Source organism: Cenococcum geophilum (genome assembly GCF_001692895.1).
Source record: "Cenococcum geophilum 1.58 unplaced genomic scaffold K441scaffold_76, whole genome shotgun sequence".
NCBI classification, from domain to species: domain Eukaryota; kingdom Fungi; phylum Ascomycota; class Dothideomycetes; order Gloniales; family Gloniaceae; genus Cenococcum; species Cenococcum geophilum.
The window spans coordinates 161,231-182,736 of NW_027137634.1; the positions used below are offsets into that span (position 1 = coordinate 161,231).

Consider the following 21,506-nt stretch of genomic DNA (forward strand, 5'->3'; position numbering starts at 1 on the left):
TGCGACGGTAGAACGGCTTTGAGCAGTACCCTGAGGCAGAATAATAATGTAGATTTGCAGTGGATGGTGTTGTTGTGGTGGTGATGGCGATGGGGGTGTGAACAAAAGAAAGCTGGAGGTTGAGGTTGTGGTCGATGCGGTTGATGTTGTTGGCGAAAGCAGGTGGCTGGTTGGTCGGAAGGAGGCTGAACGCCCTGCAGGGAGGGGGAAAGAGAGCCACATCAAGAGCCACATCATCACCGCTCGAGAAGCCCGGGCAATTAATCTCGCGTATACATAAACAATTGTTTTTTAGTGCCTGCCGACGATATCAACGCCTTCAATTCCTCCCCACCATGGACAATCCTAGTATCGACGATTTAACTCGCTCGGACTCTGACACGGACGCGTTATTTGATTCTCCAGCGACGCGAAAGAAGAAATCCAAGGATGCAAATGCCAATACCACGTCTTCAGAGGGCTCTGCGCCCTCAAAAACGCGTCCTGTAGAGTCCCGCTACAGCACTGAGGAAGCCCGTAATGCTGCCTTGCGAAAAGAGCTAGATAGTGTTCGAAACGTCAATAAGGTCATAGAAGACGTAGTTGAAAGCCTGCAAAAAGCAAAGAACAATATGGATGTAAGAAATTATACATTAACTGTTCTCTTGTTGCTGAGTTCTTTTGCTCCCTTTGCTTTGAATATGCGCCATCTAATTCTTACCTCAACTCAGACTGTCTCACGTACCGTTCATAATGCTTCCACTCTGCTTCAAACCTGGACCCGTATCCTTTCGCAGACGGAGCATAATCATCGCCTAATTCTCAACAGCTCCTGGCAGGGCGCAACCCAAGATCTTGCCGATATCGAAAACGAAGCCATACAACGTCAGCATGCCGCTGAGCGACGTGAAATAGAAGAGCAAGCTAGAAGAGAAGCAGCAGCACGGAAAGCCGAGGCCGAAGAGAGGAGAAGGCAGGAGGCGGCTGCGAAACCGGGCACTAAAGGTAGGGGTAGGGGACGAGGTACAAGAGGAAGCGTGACAGCGAGTAGTAGTGGATATGTTAGTGTTGGAGGTCAAGGTGGGCGAGGTGCTGCAAGGGGGGGGAGTACTGCAGGCAGTAGGGGTGGAAGTGGCATCGGACGTGGACTAAGAGGGCGTGGTCGAGGACTAGGTTGAGACCTGGAGCAAAACGGCATGATTTCCAAAATACTTGGTGGAAATAAGCTACGCCAGGCCCTGTTTTCTCCTAGTTGCACCAGCTACTTACGAAAAGCGATGAATAATGATACCCATGTTGTTCGATGTCCATCATGATTGAAAACTGTGGCGTCCTCAAATCGTTTTGGAAGCTACAAAATACTCTCATGAGCCGGCCGAAACTCGAACCGTTCCATTAAGACCTTGGGGCGCTTTACGCTGGGTATTCGGTACTGTTAGGATCTAAAAAAGCTTTGCTGCAATATTGGTATCATAGTTTCTCCAGAGTTTTTCTCTAAGCGTTAGTCCTCACCGCGACTGAAAATTGAACGCCGAATCGTTGATAGTCCGCGGACTCTGTTCTGGAACAAAGAATTCTTTGTCATCTTGTGTTACCCCTTGGCTGTCTTAGTGTCATTGTCCTTGTCCATATTCACGAGAGTCGTATTTGACACTGAACGTCGGAGGGAGATGGGTGTAGTATAAGTATTCCTCGGTTTAGTATGAATTTCTCTAATTCCCTAGCTTGCTTTTATCTCAAGAAGTAATGTGTTGCTTTACTCTCACATTTTTTAGCTGCGGCCATACTGGGTATGATTTCTCCCTCTCTCCATCTGCTTGCAACAATGCCCCGAGCGGCGGCTCTTGTTGTCTTCCGACCGGGCTTGACCTTGAGGCCGTAACCATCGCAAAGCGTGTGATAAAGCCGATGCAATGCTTAGCTTGCTCTAGCGGCAGATCGTATGTGGCGCCGTAGATTCTTTCATGGTTTCCATTCAGCCGCTGGCGTGCTTGCTTACGTTCCACTTGAGGTTCCTGAAGGGTCGAATGGTACTTGCTGCGAGTGCACTGGGAATGAAGCACTTGGCGAGCAAAATTAAACGGTTGCTTCAGGAGCTTGCTAAAGACCTTGAATTCGATACTAGCGAAACTGAGTAGAAAGCTCTTATCGAGACTTCAGATATAGTGACTACGTTTGCGCGCCTCGCGAAGGATTATGGCTCCTGTAGCTACTCACGACCGCCGGGCGTCGAGATGTTCAAGATGGTGAGTGTGGTCGTTCTCAGGACAAAGCGGCTAGGGGCAGCAGTTAAGAATTTTGAGAACCAACGGGACGATAAGAAGGATGTGTTCAAGAGGGCGATTTTAGCTAAAGTGGGCGGCATTTTGCGAGGTGATATATGCGCCTCGACTACATGCCTAGCCTCTAATGAACAATATTCTGGACTGGTTATCGGCAATTCTTTCCTCATGGAAGACGGGGGAAGAGTGTTGATCTGGGGCTAGACTGCCCTGAGAACCTTTCCTACTCGCCCGCCGTTAGAACACTAAAGCCTTCCCCTGAGATCGTGTCAAATTTGTACTATCCCCGTGTCGTGTTACAATGTTAGACGGCTTTCCTGTCTGGCCATGTTTGCGACCGCTGGATTTGTGAATTCTGCGGCCCAGAATGTTTCTGTTCTGGTATGAGTGACTAGTTATCTATTAAAGACTTTACCTGCTATTCCGGGCTGATGTTCATCAATAGCAATACTAATACAATGATTGATTGAAGAATACAGAATGGCGCAAGTGAAAACTGCATGTATAAGCTCAAAGGCGCAAAGTTAAAATTTGGTAAAACAAATGTCAACATTCTCATAGAACAAATTCCCTAATAGACTACAGTGTATATATGGTGGGATTTCTCCGTAAAGTCATGAGTGGTGTGATATCCCCTACACTGATCCTTTGCAATACGATCGATAGCTCCCATCCTCACAATCAAGCTCACTCACATGCAGTCAACCGGCTCGTCCCTGGCTTTTACGTACGGACGGCTCGTCTTGGTTTAGCCCACAGTTCAAAGGAGCAGAGTACCAAGGGATGCTCCGGATGGCTGTGTGCATTGGGGAGCGACCGGCGATGGCTGGAATAGCTCAGCCCAGCACAGTCATGTTATTTTCCCCCTAAGGCCTGACTGACCACGGGTTCGTCTCCTGCAGAGCGACGTAATAGCAATTATGGCTGAAAAACCGCTATGTTATTTTTTATTCCCAGCTTTCCCAAAGAACGTGCTCAACTTTTTCATCCCAGTAGTGTCGACTTTCTTGAGCTGCTTGATTCCTCTACTCTCATTTTTCTTCCTCTTCTCATCCTCTTCTTTCTTGCGCTTCTTCTCAGCTCGAGCCTCGGCCGCTTCATCATCGCCCTCAAAGCCACGTTTTCGACTGATACTGTCGGAAAGTGAACGCAGCGCTTGTGCTTGGCTGCGCATAGATGCGATATGGGAGAGGTGTGCATCAAGGGGCCAAAAATCAGGGGATTTGATATCCTGGAGCAGTGTTTGTAGTTGCTTGTGGAGGTGAGGGGGTATGTATGAAGAGAAGATGAAAGTGAGAGCTGTGCGTATGCGGAGGAGATAGGGTATATCTTCTGGTGCTGTGATAGACGGTTTTGACAAAGCTATCTCAGGTGGAGTTGAGAGAGCAAGGCTAGACGCGGCCGTAGAGATGGAGGTGGTAGAAGCCTGGGAGTCATTTATAGCGGTCGAGGGAGTTGTGGTGCCAGGCGACTGTGCTGAGGACTGTGATTGATATTCTGTAGGCTTCTCGCCTTCACTAACAGGAACTGGCGCTGTTTCTGTGGCGTTGTCGAGATCGCTTGTTTCTCGTTTTACACTCATTATAGGAACTTCTAGCACCGCGCGTACATATTTTTCTTCCATAGACGCTGGCAATCCTTCTGTTGCCATCCTTTCAGCTTTGGAGAGCAACATGGCAAGGAGTTTCTGTTGGGATAGCCTATACATCTTCTCGTCTCCAGCATCAACTATGTCGCAGATGGCCGCCATACGCCTTGATATCCTATCTTGGAGCTGAGAATGACGTAAGAGTCGCTTGATATGTGGAGATGTGGCACTGAGGGTGTCAAGATGGTCGTCTAGAGAGAGGAATAGCTGCTTCTGTGATTCTCTGGAGGTTGAAGAGATAGGCGAGAGCGCTGGGAGAATAAGGAAAACTATATCGAGAGGTGTGGCAATGAACAAGTCTGCTGACTTCGTGATATAGCCTTTTGATATTGAGGGGGTGTCTGGTAGTTTCTCTCTGGAGTCATGCTTGTCCGAATTGCCTGTCCTCTGATTGCTTGGGTCTTCTGAAGGAGATATTGTTTCACACGGCCCATCTCCAACAGCTTTATGTGGTGCTAATAGCCAGCTCCGGGGCGCCTTCTTAGGTGCAGCAATCTTGGTGAACTCATAAAATCCGGTTTCGGGACAGAAGAAATATCGGTTTGGAGAAGCGGTCGCAGGGTTTGACAGTGTTACAATCCGCGATGCGGGCGACGCCTCTGTGGGTAATATGAATAGTTTGGGAGGATTGATAGCGCTGGGAGGTAAAGGGGCGGGAGCAGCGGAGGTTGGATCGGGGATTGGGTCTTTGGCGGCTGGTTTGGAGCGAGTTTTTGCCATTGTTACTCAGAGCAAGTTGTTCTCTTTTATGAAAATACAGGATTATGCGACTGGAACAGTTGTTAAGGGATTGAGCAGCGTTTGGCGGTATATTAGAACTCGGGACTGGTTAGGCGTGGTCGAGACGCGTCTGTCGAAGTCGAAGGCGCGTCTCCCCAGGACTCGCTTCGTTTCAGAATAATCCGCCGACAGCAAAAACACAGCGTGCAGCTTATCCTGCCCGTATACGCGCCCAACGAATCTTGAACCTGATCTTGCAATAGCATTGGACCTTTCAGGAGCGCGAGCGCCTTCCAAATTTTAATTTTGGCCAGATATGGGCAAAGCAGCAGTAGCGCCATCGACATCAACGGCGTATACTCAGCTGCTAATCCGTAAGACCGCACTGTTATGATATTGAGGAAGTCCGCTATGTCTGCTGGTACTTTTGTCGCTATATGTGCCTACTTTCTGCTCTGTGAACATGATCTGACCAGTTATTTCAGTACCCTCCAAGGAACCAAACTGGCCCCCAAAATCACCTCACGAAGCACTACTTAGCTCCCCTAGTGGCAGGAGGGGGCTACAAAGCCGGCGTGACCGAGACTCCCCCTCACCATCTCCAATTCGAAGGCTGTCCTCTGTGAAGAGACCTGGATCAAGAGCGCAGATCTCATCTAGCGATGAGGATGAGGATGAGGATGAGGAAACATTGGAGCTCCAGCTTAAAGCCATCGAAGCACGATTGAAGCTAAAAAAACTGCGGCAAGCGAAGGCAAAGCAACTGGCAGACCAGGATAGTGATAATGGCAGTGCACGAATATCTTCAAGAGCGAGCACAGCGGCCAGTTTACGGAAAGTCGACCTTCCTCGCCCACAATCTGGAGTCCAGGTACCAGTTTCACCAGTTCATGTCAAGAGAGCGCCGCAAGCTCCTAAATCGCCTGCGCGAGTGGTGTTGGGTATTGACAAAGGATTGAGAGCGCAAGACGTCTCTTTGAAGAGGGCCCCGAGATTTCATGCACGAAGCCAAAATGGATCGGGTACGCTCTCGGCCTCCAGATCGCAACAGGGTTCTGGGACCGGGCAAGTTACAGAAACTGGAACATCTACTCCGCGAGGAAAAACGTTTAGTGAGCGCATTGCGGAAAGCCGGCTTAGTGATAGAGAGCGACAGCAGAAAGAATCAAGAATACAGAAAGCTCGGAGCCGTGGGTTTGGTTTTGTTGCAAGGGCCTCAGAATCATCCCAAGATGGAGCGAGCTCTCGTGCGGCATCATCACTTTCATCCGGGTCAAGTTTGATGGGAAATTTGGAGACGACGGTTATGCTACCCTCAATGAAGAAAGCCACCCCGCAGCCTCTCCAAAAAAGCCGCTCTCTAGCCAACTTAGAGACTGCGCATACTCCGAGGAGCCCATGGACTCTCTCCGCACGATCGGAAACTTCTCACGCGACAGCGAAATCTTCTCTCTCCAAATTTTCCACTAGCACCCTTCGAAATCATAACTCTGCGGCTTCAACTGAACCTACCGGAACTCCATCAAACAGTGATGAAGCGCCTTTAGAAGCGACCACCATCTTTGAGACCTTTTCTGGGTTCCATTTATCTAAACGACTCATTCCACACAATACTCTAACCCGGACTCTCGACTCTAAAGACATATTCACAATTCCCAAACTCCTTAAAACCGTGAAGTCGCCTAACTATGATGCGCCAGATGTTGAAAGTGACTATGTCGTCCTCGGTATCATCGCTTCTAAATCATCTCCATTGACTCCCAAAAATGTACGCCGTACTAATTCCACTGGAGACCCCGATGACGACACCAAGGGTCCTGATAAGTTCATGGTTTTGAAACTTACAGATTTAAAGTGGGAGGTCAACCTTTACCTCTTTGACACCGGCTTCTCCGCCTTCTGGAAATTATCCGTGGGCACTGTCATTGCGGTCCTTAATCCAGACATCTTGCCTCCACACAACCGTGACTCAGGGCAATTTTCGTTGAAATTAACAAGCAGCGAAGACACTGTCCTTGAAATTGGTGGGGCAAGAGATTTAGGATTTTGCAAGGCTGTAAAAAGGGATGGAAAGGAGTGTGGCCAATGGATTGATAGTAGGAAAACCGAGTATTGCGATTTCCACGTCTCGTTACAAGTCGAGAAGAGTAAGAGGGGGAGAATGGAAGTAAATACTATGACGGGTTTTGGAAAAGATCCCGCTAGCAGGGGTAGAGGCGGTGGCTATGGCATGTTTTGCGGAAGAGGTGGTGGTGGTAGTGGAAACTCGAAGAATGATGGGACGCCCGGAGCTGGCAGGTACCACGACAAGTACCTTCACGAGACGGTTTATATTGCACCTGGCACTCGAAGTGTAGCGCAGCTTCTCGATAATGATGACGCATATGAGAGGGGTTTTAGTCGTGCGGAGTTGCATAGGAGACGACTGGCAGAAAAGGAGAAGGAGAGAGAATTAGCAAGAAAGTTAGGGGAGGTGGGGAAAGGAATGGGTAGTGAGTACATGAGACTAAAGGGTTCAGACACGCCTAATTTACCTGCTGGCGGAGAAGCGAGTGGAAGAGAGGTATTAAGTATGGACAAGGAGAAGGAAAGTGGCATAGATGGAACGGCTTTGGGACTTTTGGGACGGAAGGCCGGTGATGTCTCGTTAAGCCCTGTCAAGAGAAAAAGAGGTGGAGGTAAGGTCACTGCAAGTGAGCCAGTGGGTTGGAGTGGCGCATTCAAAAAGGGTTTGTTAAGTCCGAAGAAACAAGAGCAGAGAGAGACGAGTCCGACGAAGAAAAGGGCAAGATTTATGCTCGCTGAGAAAGGCATCAGAGAGCCAGGCAGAGACAGCCTAGGTGGTCTTGATGTAGGGTTACTGGCAGCTATGGACGAGGATGATGATGACGGATTGGATATCATTTGAAGTGCTCAACTGGTGTTCAGGTATTGTGGTATGGGACCTTGGTTACGGATGGTTTGGGGGTTCAGGACTGCAGGGCGATCCCCTCGAACCTCAAAGGATACCCAGGTGTGGATGAAAGTTTCTCCGCCGAAACTCTGGGACTCGAAATTTTGCTTCTTCAAATAGAAAATCACACGAGATATGGTCTTAACCTTGGAGAGGGTCACTCCAAAAGAATCCAGAAATGCCCTTTCTACTGCATTCAAATCGATCTATTTAAATCGATAGTGACAAGCGGTTATTGGCAGCTTCATATTTGACATCTCTATTTCGACATTCCTTTCTCTCCATTAGCCTGACTACTCAGAGTAACTAATACCTTTTTCTTAGTCATCTACTGATGATTCTCCGACAAAAAGGATATTTTACTTCCCCTATATCGCCTTGGCTTTATCCATTTATCCAGTATGGCATTATCCGCAAAACCAAACGTCACCGTTTCCCTACCTTCAGCTATGAAGATATACTCCATAATTCAATATGAGGATCCCTACGTCCAACCTCTAATACTCTCCGCACTCTCGGCTAAGCTCTCATCATCCTCGTACATGCTTATAGACTCCCTATCCGATTTGCCAACTCCGTCCGCCCCGCTCCTACAATTCCGTTCCTACGAATCACTAGAATTTGATCATCTGCTTGACCATCCTGACACGTCGATCTGCAACGCTTATATTATTCGGAAAGCGCTGATTAGAAAGCACTACCTTTCTACCACTATTGCGAATTGGGTTACTAAAAACTCCGGCAGTGTGCTAAAGAAGTGCGTGAAGCCAGCAGTTGACTTTGAGGTTGACTACGCTGAGTTCCTAGATGAGGCGCTAGTTGAGGCATATGAACTTAAAGATAGCTTCGAGCGTAATGAAGGCAAGGGGAAGAAGGAGAGGGAATGGTGGATTCTAAAGCCGGGTATGAGCGATCGAGGACAGGGAATTAGGTTATTTAGCACAGAGGAGGAATTGCTTCAGATTTTTGAGGGGTGGGAGGCTGATGCGCCCGATTCAGAGGAAGAGAGCGAAGATGAGGAGACTGCTGCGAGTGAAGATGCAAACTCTGGATCCAAAGGGCAGACTAGCAACGAGTGGGATTCAAATGAGAAAGACTATATCGCTACATCGCACCTTCGCCATTTCATCGTCCAGCCATATATCCACCCTCCTCTCTTGCTCTCAACTAGTTTGGACCCAAACCCGTTAGGGCTCCGTAAGTTCCATATCCGCACATACGTCCTTGCTGTGGGCGCTCTTCGGGTGTTTGTCTACAAGCCGATGCTAGCGCTGTTCGCTGCACGAGCATATGCAGCGCCATGGGAGGTTGGGAATGATGAAAAAGGACTTAAGGCGCATCTCACGAATACATGTCTGCAAGAGACGGGTGAAAGAGACGGTAGCGTGGAGCTATTTTGGTCGCTACCTGATGTCCTACCCAATGAGGACGCTGGTGTACACGCTAAGGTGAAACCGAAGGGCGAGCGCGTGGAAACATGGAAGGACAACGTCTGGAACCAGATCTGTTCAGTAACCAGCGAAGTTTTCGAGGCTGCTGCTAGAGGCATGATGGTGCATTTCCAGCCCTTACCAAACGCCTTCGAACTCTTTGGGCTGGACTTTCTCATCGCTCAAGAACTAGAGGGTCAAGAGGTGACGACGTATTTGCTGGAAGTCAATGCATTTCCAGATTTTAGACAGACAGGAGAGGGGCTGAGAGATTTAGTGGGCGGGCTGTTTGGGGAGGTTGTGGATGTGGCAGTCAAGCCTTTTTTTGGATTGGAAGGGCCAGGTAGAGAGGGTAGCGAGAGAATGAGGTGCGTCTTAGATGTGGATTTGGGCAGGAGGTAGGATGATAAACGAGGGGTGGGATAGTCATGGTATAGAGTGCATGAGCGCATCTTTTCAGGTGCTTTCGTATCAAGGCAAAGTTACCAGGAACATTTACGGGGGCATTCAAGTAGTCCGCATCGTCTCAGAGCACGAGCCTTGGTACTTATGAAAAGTACTCAAGATATCTGACCTGTGGTGATGGCGGTGATGGAAACATGCAAATGAATCGAGAAACAAATTCATAATAAGATTACAAAGTTTACACCAACAATGGCTATCTAACTCATGACAGTGCTCCCCTGTTCTACAGCCCAGTTTCGTTGAGAGACATTGCGACGTAACAGTTTCTGCGAGTAACCACACCTACAAACCTGTTCCTCATGTCCATCATCCTAGCACGGGAACGTACTTAAGTAGTTCGTCATACTCCCTCCCTACCCAACCCTCCGTCCTCCCTGCTCTTCCCACCACCATCAGACTACCTGCTAGCCATAGCCCAGACACTAATGCTGCAACCCCATTAACCCCATACCACCGCCTTTTCCTCCTCAGTTGGCCTTCCGCTCCTGCAACCCCCACTTGCTTTGGCGCCAGCTTCAACCATTTGGCCCAGCCCCACATAAAATGCCACACACCTACACCCACAAGGGTAGTGAAACCTGTGAAAGAGGTGAAAGGGCGAAGCGCAAAAGCATGGCTTATATATAATAGATTTACCAGTGCGCTGTCTCCGTGCAAGTACAGGGGTATTAACCGCGTCGTGAGCGTATGGAACCCTAGTAGTGGGATGAGGGCGTACCCTAGCGTGCTAGTACTGCTGAGTGCTGGCCAAGCTATATGTTTGCGGTCACGATGGGTCTCAGCGCCATAGTGATATAAGGTCTGGCGCCGCCGGTAGAGACGTAGGGCAATGCCGGAACTAATATGGGCGGCGAGTGGGAGGGCAACAAGAAGCGGTTCCGTAAGAGCAGATTGGTAGTACGGGCGAGTGAGGAGGAGATAAGGGTTGCTAGCAGGAACGGAGTGCGTAAGCAAGGGCAGGAGAGATGTATTCATTATGTGGAGTGAGGCGAAGAGTGTAAAGGTGTAGGAGGAGTATCGCTGAATTCGGAGGACTATTGGAACAATTAGTGGCCCATCATACAGCTGTGTAGCCAAAGGAAGTATTTAAATGGGAATAAGGGGCACTGTACGGTAGTATGCTGGGCCATGATTTCCTAGGCCGAGCGTAGATGTGCGAGCATGGCTGGGGAGTGGGGAGGGCGACGACGATGATGGGAAATAGCCGTCTTTTGACGCTTCAAAGGGAGTTTCGTCTACTGGCGAGGGATCGACCTCTGCGAGGCCTATTACACTCTCTTTTGACTCTAGGGCTGAGGGTGTTGAGGGTGTTGCAGGCGTCTTCTCGTCCATGTCGATAGGTGTGAAGTGAAGATATGTGCCATGTCGAGTGGTCGGCGACATCTTCGCCGAGGCCTGGCGGAGCTCCAGGTGTCGACGTCAACTTCAATATCAGCGCCTCTTTGCCTATGCTTAGTATAGTCGATTCACGTTAAAATAGAATTACTTTTCAGAATGCCTCCAGTAAGTTGTAGAAGACCGGTAGCATACCAAGCCAAGGGATGATACTTGCTCAGACTTTACAGCGCTCTTACACCAATCCTGCTCCCAAGGTTAGTGCCTTCAATAGCAAGCGCAACTGCAGTTGCTCATATAAAACATGCTAATAAAAAATAGACGGAGAGTGCCCGTGCAGCTGCGCGATCTTTCTTCTGTGACCTCTGCCAGAAAGGCTACGCCCGCATGAACGAGTTAGACGCACACCTCTCATCTTACGACCACGCGCACCGCAAACGTCTTCAAGATATGAAGAAAATGCAATCCGATCCACGGGCGGCCGAGAAAGCAAGGCGAGCAGAACGCAAGGAGGCTGAGAAGACGGGGCTTGTCAGTATAAAGTTGGATCCAAAGACCAAGAAGAGCGGCGGCGGCGGCGGGTTTACAAAGATTGGCAGTGATAGCGGCGCCACAGGGAAGGGTGGGACTAATGGCTTGGCTGGATTCACTAAGATTGGCGGAAATAGTGAGCTGGGGAAGAAAGTGGCTCTGGATAAGCTGGAAGATAACGAGAGTGATACTGATGATGAGGAGTATGAGTACTATGATCCTAGGAAACCGACAGATTGCGACGGCAATTGCCCAGGAGTCGTTTGAATGGCGAACTCTGCATAATGCATGAGTGGATCTAGGAGTTTCAGGGGCTACCGTGAGCATTTGCGGGCGTTTGCTAGGGATCATCTATAGTGCTGAAATGGATAGAGGAATCGTCTGGAAGGGAAAATAATTCTTTGAATGTGACATACAGCTGTCCATTGACTATACACGGGCCTCTATGAATTATTGTGAGTTTTTTCTCTTCCAGTACTCCTTCGTTTTACAAAGTCCTCTCCCCTCGGTTTCGACTTGGGGTGACGCGGTTAAATAATATAAAGAGATCTCTCGGCGCTTCCCCTATCTAAGAGCTATTATTAGATGTATTCAAGGTTACTTATTTAATGATATAGTTTACCAATCTGATATTTGTGAAAAGGCCTATATAATCGGCTACTTGCTCTCCGGATACCTGTAGCTCTCTAGATACTAATGCAAGTCTCAATCTACCTGCCAAAAGGTCGGTTTCAGAGCGTTATATTCTATTATTGCCCTCAGGCATAGGGTCAGCTGCTTTGTGGATAGATTTATTACTGGTTTACTGTTTCTACAGGAGAAGATTCGGATTTCTTATAAGGTTACATTAATACATAGGCCTACGAGGTCACTCCTCGATGTGGAAATAATGGGTAGGATAAGAATTTTTATGGATGTGGTCCTTAGGACACTCAAAGCTATATATATAAGTACTTCGCTATGGTTTTGCCTTTGGTTTAACGCATAGTCTCTATTTATAATCTTATATAGGGATTTCCAATTACTGTTTTAGCATGACCGCAGAACGCCTTAGAATCTAATATAGACGAAACCACTAGAAGTACACTAGCAGCATCTAGGCCACCTCCTAAACCTTAAAACGATTAGACATCTATAAACGCTAGAGACTAGCTTAACTTATATACCTAGGCTTAATAGGAGCTTAGTAAGGTTACTAGCGTTCTACCTAATACCGCTAATATAAAGGAGCTAGATAAGCTAGCTAAGAAAATAGCTAACTTATAGAGCATTATCGATTTAATAAAGCCCTTCTATTACCTCTTTAGTAAAGAGCATAAGTTATATAGCAAATATATACGCTAAACAAATCTCAACACCCTAGTTAAGAAGTCACTACCTAATATTAGCGGTACTACTTAATATCATTTTAACTAGTGGATTGTCGTAATTAAGAACCAATTTAAGGTTAATAACGCTAACTATAACTATAAGCGACGTACGCGCTGGGCTATTAAAGGTCTTATAAAAGAGAAGATAATTACCTAATTGGTTTATCGCTGGTTGGGCACTAGGGATAAGGGTCATTTACTATAGAATAAGTTTAAGACTATGGTCTAAAACTAGATCAGAAACCCTATAGTAAGACGCTTTAATAACGCTATTATATACTATATAGCCGTTATAAAAGAGAACTAGAGGTTTAACGTTTTCCTAGCCTATATATATAGCTTAGGGGACCTCTTCTTATATACCCCTTTTATTAACCCTAAGTAATAGGTAGACGTTTAGTTCTTATATCTTTTAGCCTACCTATAAGCAGAGCTCTTCCGCCAGAACTTTTCCTAATAGGTAAGAACTACTAAGGATCTCTTTAATAAAATCCGCTATATAAAGCAATTAATTAATATAATAAAGCTTACAGAAGATCGTGTAAGTAGTAGTAGTAAATTATTATATATAAAGCGCGGTCGCAGTATAGGCTCTATAAAATTAAGTTTAGGGAATAAGACCTAAAAAGGGTAATGCTTTAAGTAAAATCCTAGGCAGACTACCTAAAAGCTAGATAGCTTAGGGGACCCCCTAGACGCTAGTACTACGTAGGTAAGTTAAAGGACTGCAGGCGGCTATTATAAGAAATACTAGAAGTAAGCTAATAAAGAAAAGCTAGCCTAGCCTTTAGAAAACCTAAAGCCCTAATAGCGTATCTCTTTTAATTATAACTAGGGCCTAATATAGAGGGAGAAAAGAAACGTATTATAGTATATATTGTAATAGATACGCCTTAGGGTAAGGCCTGCCTATATACTTTTATATAATAATAGGTATTAAATTAACCTTATTAATTAAGACGTTATCTATAAGTTTAACCTGCCTATATACTACGCGCTATATTTATATAAACCTATTATATATTTCGTTAATAGTAACTAAATAATAATCTAGAATGCTTATAATCTAACGGTTACTACTAGCAACTCCTAGGGTACCCTAACACTATTAGCCTACAGACCTTTTAGGGTGGCTTATTTAATAGTTATAATATAGTTCTTAGATAGAATTAGCTCGCGGAAGTAGATCTATTAATTAGCTTTTATTCTAGATAGTTTATCTAGGGTACTTCGGACCCTAAACGCCTTTAAATAGTTACCCTTAATACTTTCCTAATAGATATTAAGGCTAATAAAATAGTATATTCGCTATAGCTAGAAGACTCTTTCTTTACGTTAGTTGTAAATATAATAGAGGACCTATTATTACTAGTAGTAAGTACCCGTATAGACCCTTTAGATATAGAAATACTAGTTATAAATATAATAGAGGACCTACTATTACTAGTAGCGAGTACCTATAGAGACCCTCTGGTGCTAGCGTAGATTACCTATAATTAAGGGGGAGGTAATTAAAACCCTAAAACTATTAAGTATACTATAGCAGAGCTATATATACTCTTAGTACAAGTATACCTATAAAACGTATATTGGCTATACCTCCCAAGCCTCAACGGGCTAGAAGCGACGCCGTGCGACATCACCAGACCGATTAGGGACATAAGGGTCACAGGGGACACAAGGGAGAGGACGCCCCGTAGGAAGACCCCTATAGACAGCAACAGCAGGCTCAAGACCAGGACAATTAAGAATTAGACTTAATGCGGCAAATATAACATTCGCAGCCGACCCACAAAGGGTATATAGCCGACCAGTAAGAATAGGGGAAGAACCGGTAATAATAACAGATTTGGACATAGAAGCGCTAATAGGAACACAAAACACGGGAATAGAAAGCTCTATACAAAATAAGTAGTAACTAGGGTATAGATATAAGAGACAGAAGCTCCAAATATCCTAGAGAAAGTGGAAATAGAAGAAGCGAGGAATGAAGGAGAGTCAAAGGACCCTCGCTAGGGGTCCGCTACCTATCCATTATATAGTATAACTGCGGCAACATAAACCACCGCCTCGTAAGGCCCCTACTAGATAGTCTAGACTTAGAGAAATACTATATCCTTGCTATACAAGAACCGTATTATAATACCTTTATATAATTAATATACTGCCCCTAAGGATTCCAGCTCCTATATAAACCAAAAGCAGCTATATATATGTACTTTATAATTAGTAAGGCTATTAGCCTGTCCTTATAGTTATAGTAGGCAGTTAACCTAGATATTATAGTTATAATAATCTAAATATATAGGGGACCGGTATAAATTATTAATGTGTATAACTCTAGGGTTAAAGGGGTCCTATAAATAGAGAATATTATATTGGTAATAAGCTTACTAAAAACTAAAGGTATAGAGTCTATCCTACTAGGAGATATAAACCTCCACTACCTATGGTAGGGGGGTATCCATATTACTGTAGATTAATAGTTAGAGTGCCTACTAAGAGCTATAGATATTTAGGGCCTTAAGCTAGCTACCCCCCTAGGAGCAATTATATAGTAATAAGGCACCACCAGAAGTACAATTAACCTCACATTTATAGATAAAGGCCTATACTAGAGACTTAAAAGGTATAACCCTAAAAAAGAATAGGCACTTACCTTAGACTATATCCCTATTTAGATATAGCTAGACCTAGATACTAAAGCGTAACTAAATAAAAAAAGATACGTAATAAGGAAGCTTAAGACAGATAGTTTCCTTAATGTAGTTAAATAATAACTCTAAGACCTAGAAGAAATCTACCTAATACTAAATAAATGAGGCTTATTAGCCACCCCTAAGGAAATCGACCGAAGACTAGAAAGGATTTAGGTAGCAATTAAAAATAGGCTAGAAGAGCACTGCCCGATCTTAAAACCGGGCCCCTATACGTAATACGTATAGTCCACACAATACGCAGTTCTAGTTGCCAGCTAATAATAAGTAAGAAAGAAATATATAAGTAGCCACAACCCTAAAAATAAGAGACGATATAAAGATATAAGAAACTAGCTAAAGAATACCCTAAAAAAAAAGCAAGAAATAACTAAAGACGGTTTATAAATAAGCATACTTCTAACCTAAGCCTCCCCTATAATAAGGGCCTTTAGGCTATAGCGAAATAGGTAAAGAAAAAGGTAGGGCGCCTAGTAGAAGACCTATACCTACTACCCCTATAAAGAGTAGGAGAATTATAGGCTATAAATAACAATAATAAGAAGGTAAAGATCCTTATAGAAAGGTTCTTCCCTTAACCGGCTCTAGTAGACTTTAGTAATATTATAGGCAAAATATTAGTAACTTACCTACGGGTTAACAGCGATATAATAACAGAGGAAATGGCTAGAACTATTAGCCGTCTTTTAAATAATACAGTACTAGGACTAGATAGGATTCTAAATAAGGCCCTAAAAACCTATAGGCTACTTATAGCACCTTAGCTTATAGATATAGCTAGAGTATACTTTACTATAGGCTACTACCCGTAACTTAGAAGATCTATAATAACGGTTATCCTATAAAAAAAAGGTAAAGCAGATTACTTAATCCCAGAAAGCTACTGCCCTATTGCTTTAGAAAACACCCTTAGCAAGATCTTAGAAAGGGTAATAGCGGGACGTATAGTAGATATAGTAGAGGAATATACCCTACTACTATAAAGCTAAATAGGGGTAAGAAAGAACCGCTTAACACTATTAGCACTTACGCTACTTACTGCTACTATTAAATCTATATAGGCGATGCGAAAGGACTTTATAATATTAATGCTTAGCCTAGATATTAGTAGTGCCTATAACAATATACCCTACGAGCGTCTCTTATATATCCTTAGAGTAAAGGGCTTTCTAAAATAGATTATATAATTTATCTAAGGGTTTATAGGCTAGAAAGAAATATTACTGGTCTTTAGCGGATACTAGAGCCCCCCTATCGCAGTTATAACAGGAATACTATAAGAATTACCCCTCTTACCTATACTCTTCCTTTTCTTTATAAGCAACCTACTTAACTCCTTTAAGGAAGGGGCGACCTAGGGGATAGGCTTTGTTAATAACACAAACCTAATTATATACGGGCTAATAGCTATAGAGAATTGCAGAACACTAGAAAAAGCCTATAACACTTATATAGAATAGGCAAAACGTTATAGAGTTTAATTCTTACTAGAGAAATACTAGCTAATCTATTTTATAAGAAAACGTAACCAATCTATAGATCTCTAGCATATAATTCGCATCTAAGGCTTTAAGGGTTAACTAGTTTAGGGCCTAAGGGTATTAGGAGTATAGGTAGACAGTAAGCTCTAGTAGAGCGTATATATAGCGTAAGCGGCCCATAAAGGCCAAGTATAGTTTATCGCTTTATCTAGGATTATTAATTCTATATAGGGTCCATACTTCTAGAGGTTACGCCTACTATATATAGTAGTTATCCAGCTAACTATAACATATAGATCCAGTATTTGGGCTATTAGAGAAACTAAGAAGGGCCCCCCTAAATTACTCCTTAAACCACTTTAAAAGGTTTAGACAGTCTACCTTTAGAGTATTATAGGCGGGTATAAGTGAACGGCCACAGCACTGCTTGAGAAGAAATCTAATATTCCCCCCCTATAGTTATATATTAAAGCCGCTATAATATAAAAAAATGTAAAATAAACGCAACTCTAATATTATAAAGTATATTAAAACACGCCTAAGTAAACTATAGAGGGACCCTAGGGTGCCCCGTAGGAGAATAAACCAATAACCCTAAAGTAGGGAAGAGATATTAGAGAAANAGGTAAAGAAAGNAGAAGAAGAATNNTNCNNCTTTAGGGCCNAGGCCTANATAGAGGAGNAAGGGAGANGTATAAGAGGTTAGTAAAGATAATAGTAAGATANAGAAAGGAGCTAAAGTAGAATATATAAGAACGCTAGGAAACTATTTACTATAATATAATACTAGTTAGACTAACGCTAAAGAGGCGAATAGGAGTTAAAGGTATAGAGGCTAACTTAGGTAAGATAAACCTAAGCTATAGTATGGTTAACGCTATAGGGGGTAAATACCTAAGGGCTCTAAGAAGGCCTAATAAAGGTAGAAAATATAATAGCAACACTCTTAAGAACAGAAATAATAGGACTAAAAGATTGGCTTTACTAGGTGGGTATCCTAGTAGGTAGCCTAAGATATAAATATAGCTGGCTAAGACAGACACTAAAATACGTAATACTGCTATGCCCCCTACGCACTAATTAAGAAATAATACTCTTAGCAGCTGGTATATAGAACTATAATACACTGCTCTTAATATAAAAAGGCCTTAAGGCGGTTACCTAGTGGCTTATTAGTTAAAATNTNCTAAATNAGTTNNNGGTTNTAAGGGAAATNNTAATANAAGGNAAGGGGGCGAGNAGTAGNTNCCCCCTAGTAACTCTACAGTAGTAGAGTAATAGTTTGTGATACTAGCGCGTCCGTAGGCTTATTACGGCAGTAGTAGTTCCTAAGGAGGTTAAATAGTAAGGTAGTAGAGCACTATAGGCGACTTGTAGGCGCTAAGTAGGCGAGTCCTAAAAGGTAGGGAGATAGATTACGGGGTTTTCTCATTTTCTTAAATAGAGTTTTCTCCCTACATGTAAATAAGAAGTAGTCCGTGTAGGCCTAATAGGGATCTAAATCGGACGTTAAGCAATGAATTATTAATTATATTAGCTATACCCCTCTCTTTACTAGCTCCCGGAAGCACACTACTATATAATAGTTGGTTTAGCCTTTATAGCCCCTAGTTTACTATAACCGACTACGGGTGCTGCCGAGACAGCCTTAACGCCACCCTATATATTGATCGCAGATTAATATTACTTGCAGATTACTGTTCCCATTTCATCCTGTTACTTATACTATTTTATATATATATACCTCTTAATTTCCATAGATTTACAATTAAGTCGCTTGTCTAATTCTATACACTATAAAAGCTTACATTTACTAAATATATATAAAGAAGAAACTAGTATTTTCTCTAATAAACTAGCAAGTATACTACCGCGGAACTCTAAGTATAACTATATAATTGACTTAGAAGAAGGTAAGACGCTACTAGTTCTATATAGGGTACTATATTAGGTCCGGATCGTAACCCTTTTATTAAATACGGTATTTTAGCATTCCCTATACTACCGTATAGGTCAGTGTTTTATTAACTTCCTATTTATTGTTACCATTTACTTAAATTAGCAGGGGAGGCTTATTCTTTTATCCGGGCAATAGGTTGTTTATAGCTTTCTATAGCTTATCTAATAAGAAGATAGGGTAAACCCTAATTAAATCTAGGAGCTTTACCTTATACAAGTTACCTATCTTCTTAAGAACTTTATATAGTCCTGCCATCTAGTAGTCTAGCTTACGGCTAGGTCGTTTAGTCTTCTAATTCTTTATTATAACCTAGACTATATTACTAGGGGCAAAGTTAAGCTCTTAACAGTATTTATTCACCTACCATTTTATTAATCTTTAGGCTTTTTCTAAGTTCTTATAGGCTACCATCTAGGCCTCCTCTAAGAGTTTAGTATACTATTAGGTCTTACTATAGGATAGCTTCTCTTATATAGTCTAGGGTTTTTTTAAGCCTTTTTTAGTTAAAGCTTATATGGGGTAAGTATTCTATTTCTAACTAAATCGGGGCAAATCCCGTAGAGTTATAGGGTAAAGTTGCTTAGGCGTAGTCTATTAAGGGTAGTAGTTTAGACTAGTTATCCTAAAAGTAGTTAATAAAGGGCCTAAGCCTCTAGTCTAGGTACTAATTTATAATTTCCGTCTAACCGTCTATCTAGGGGTAGTAAGCCGTAGAAAGCTTTAGCTTAATGCCTAGGATTTAGGTAAACTCGTTCCAAAAAGTCAATATAAACTATAGCCTATAATTAGACATAATAGTATCTAGTAGTCTATAAATTTAGTAAACGTAGTAGATATATAGCTAGGCTGCCTTTTTAGCATTAATGTTTTTATAATAAGGAATTAAAAATAGGCGTTTGCTAAAGTAGTTAACCATAACTATAACTATATCGTATCTATTACGGTCTATAGGTAGTTTATAAAAGTCTATAAAGATATACTACTAAGGGCGCTCTAGTATTTAGAGTGGCTTAAGTAGTCCTAGGGTGTTATCTCTTAGGGTTACAGCTCTCTAGCAGTCTTTACAGTTCTATATATATTAATTAATATCCGCAGCTATTCTTAGCCAGTAGTAGCGGTAATCAATAATCTTATAGGTTTTATTCCTGCTAAGATATACCGTAGAAACTTAGCAATAAGCTTTACAAATAAGCTTAGTCCATAAATGTTAACGTTAGGGACTATAAGCCGCTCCTAATATAGGAGCAATCCTTCCTCTATTTTAAAATTAGGGTTTCCTTTTATAAATTAATTGCGGAGGGCCTTTAAGGCGTTAGCCATGCGGTTTATAGTTAAAAGGTAGTTAATTAGCTCTATTAGTTTATTTAAGGACTCCTTTAACGGTGCTAGCTTGTTTTACTAGGGGCTTAGCTCCTTAAGGATCCGTAAGTTAAGCTATTTAGGATAAAGAAGGGTACGCGTTCTATATTAAGTCTTTAGCTTATCCTAAGGTCCTATATCTTATTCTTTTTAGGTTAAGGTATTAGCCTTAAAGTTTTACTTACTAGAACGATATATAATTATAAAAAAGAATTAGAAGAGTATTTTAGCCTATTAAGCTTATTATTTAGTAAGATGCTTTATAGTTATAAAGTACTTTAGGACTTTATAATCTATATATATCTTAATCTAAGAGTTTATACCTTTAAGCTCTACACACTATTAAGAAAGTAATTAAATAATAGCTAGTATTTCTTTACTGTGTACTTTATAGTTATACTTAGCTAGGTTTATTATTTTTAAGAAAAAGGTAATAAAGTACTATTCGCTATTTAGATATAGCTATAATAAGGTTCCCGCTATATGTAAGGGGATCTTATAGATAGGGGGCTATAAGGACACAATTATAGAATAGGATAAATTGGTAAGAGAGATGAATCCTTAAGAAGGTAAGGCCTTTGGGATTGTAGAGACTATATATTATAGGTACGTGCCTTTAGTACGTAATTAGCGACTATTTAAAGGGCGTCTAGGGGTTGTCCTAAGGGCAACCCAAGGTGTCCGCAATAATATCCCTTATATTACCCCCCCTTCTTACAGTTAGCCCCTAATCGCTATTACCTTATAGTAGGGAGATTATAAGGGCTTGTTTTAGAAGGGGTTTAAAAAAATATTAGAGAGTATCGGTATTACCTAGGGGGTACTATAATTGCAATATAAGGTAACTGGTTCTTAGTTTATTCATATCTTCTTTATCTACTAAAAGAGAAAGAAAGGGGTAGTAAAGGTCGGGCTATCTATCGGGCCGTAGGCAGTTAGGTTGTCTCGTTCCCAGACCTTCTTACCAAGGCTTACCTTGCCAAGCCGCTAGCCGCTTTTAACAAGACCTTCATTAGAAGGTCTAGTACACGGTTCGGATTTTTATTAGTCCCGCGCGGGGTATTTAGGCCTATATATACCTACTTTAAGCCAAATTATCTTAACTTCTATAGCTCCCTAAGCTATTCCTAATAGCTAGAATTACTAAATCAAACCTAGCGAAGAAGACTACGTTGCCCGATTTGCCCGATTCTAATTCATTATCTCATTGTCGCGCCTAACGCCCCCAAGTCGTAGCAGCCGCACCTTTCCCATAACCTTTTCCTACCGTAGCTAG

The 21,506-nt window shown here is 42.8% G+C and overlaps 6 protein-coding genes across 6 annotated transcripts; 4 read left to right on the forward strand and 2 right to left on the reverse strand.

Moving 5' to 3' along the window:
• Nucleotides 1-247: 247 nt before the first annotated feature.
• K441DRAFT_647424 (uncharacterized protein) lies at nucleotides 248-1,561 on the forward strand. Its single transcript, XM_067646856.1, has 2 exons — nucleotides 248-617; nucleotides 711-1,561. The coding sequence occupies exons 1-2, from the start codon at nucleotides 336-338 to the stop codon at nucleotides 1,155-1,157; spliced, it is 729 nt and encodes a 242-aa protein (XP_067497523.1). The 5' UTR covers nucleotides 248-335; the 3' UTR covers nucleotides 1,158-1,561.
• Nucleotides 1,562-2,750: 1,189 nt separating this feature from the next.
• Nucleotides 2,751-3,148, forward strand: K441DRAFT_330598 (uncharacterized protein). Its single transcript, XM_067641216.1, has one exon. It carries the CDS (start codon nucleotides 2,854-2,856, stop codon nucleotides 3,094-3,096), a length of 243 nt encoding a protein of 80 aa, XP_067497524.1. The 5' UTR covers nucleotides 2,751-2,853; the 3' UTR covers nucleotides 3,097-3,148.
• A 53-nt stretch (nucleotides 3,149-3,201) lies between these two features.
• On the reverse strand, nucleotides 3,202-4,557 carry K441DRAFT_424277 (uncharacterized protein; the record flags this gene model as incomplete). The annotated part of the gene is made up of 1 exon (XM_067641571.1): nucleotides 3,202-4,557. A coding segment is annotated over one exon (1,356 nt), but the record flags the coding sequence as incomplete, so codon positions are not given.
• K441DRAFT_690817 (TTL-domain-containing protein) lies at nucleotides 4,520-9,414 on the forward strand (the record flags this gene model as incomplete). The annotated part of the gene is made up of 3 exons (XM_067652422.1): nucleotides 4,520-4,716; nucleotides 5,290-7,480; nucleotides 8,038-9,414. The coding sequence occupies 3 exons, from the start codon at nucleotides 4,520-4,522 to the stop codon at nucleotides 9,412-9,414; spliced, it is 3,765 nt and encodes a 1,254-aa protein (XP_067497526.1).
• Nucleotides 9,415-9,623: 209 nt separating this feature from the next.
• Nucleotides 9,624-10,847, reverse strand: K441DRAFT_621952 (uncharacterized protein). The gene is made up of 2 exons (XM_067645985.1): nucleotides 10,590-10,847; nucleotides 9,624-10,511 (listed from the first exon to the last, which is right to left on the reverse strand). The coding sequence occupies exons 1-2, from the start codon at nucleotides 10,807-10,809 to the stop codon at nucleotides 9,784-9,786; spliced, it is 948 nt and encodes a 315-aa protein (XP_067497527.1). The 5' UTR covers nucleotides 10,810-10,847; the 3' UTR covers nucleotides 9,624-9,783.
• Nucleotides 10,848-10,875: 28 nt separating this feature from the next.
• On the forward strand, nucleotides 10,876-11,989 carry K441DRAFT_669810 (uncharacterized protein). The gene is made up of 3 exons (XM_067650184.1): nucleotides 10,876-10,980; nucleotides 11,043-11,069; nucleotides 11,134-11,989. Exons 1-3 carry the CDS (start codon nucleotides 10,972-10,974, stop codon nucleotides 11,608-11,610), a joined length of 513 nt encoding a protein of 170 aa, XP_067497528.1. The 5' UTR covers nucleotides 10,876-10,971; the 3' UTR covers nucleotides 11,611-11,989.
• The last annotated feature ends 9,517 nt before the right edge of the window (nucleotides 11,990-21,506 follow it).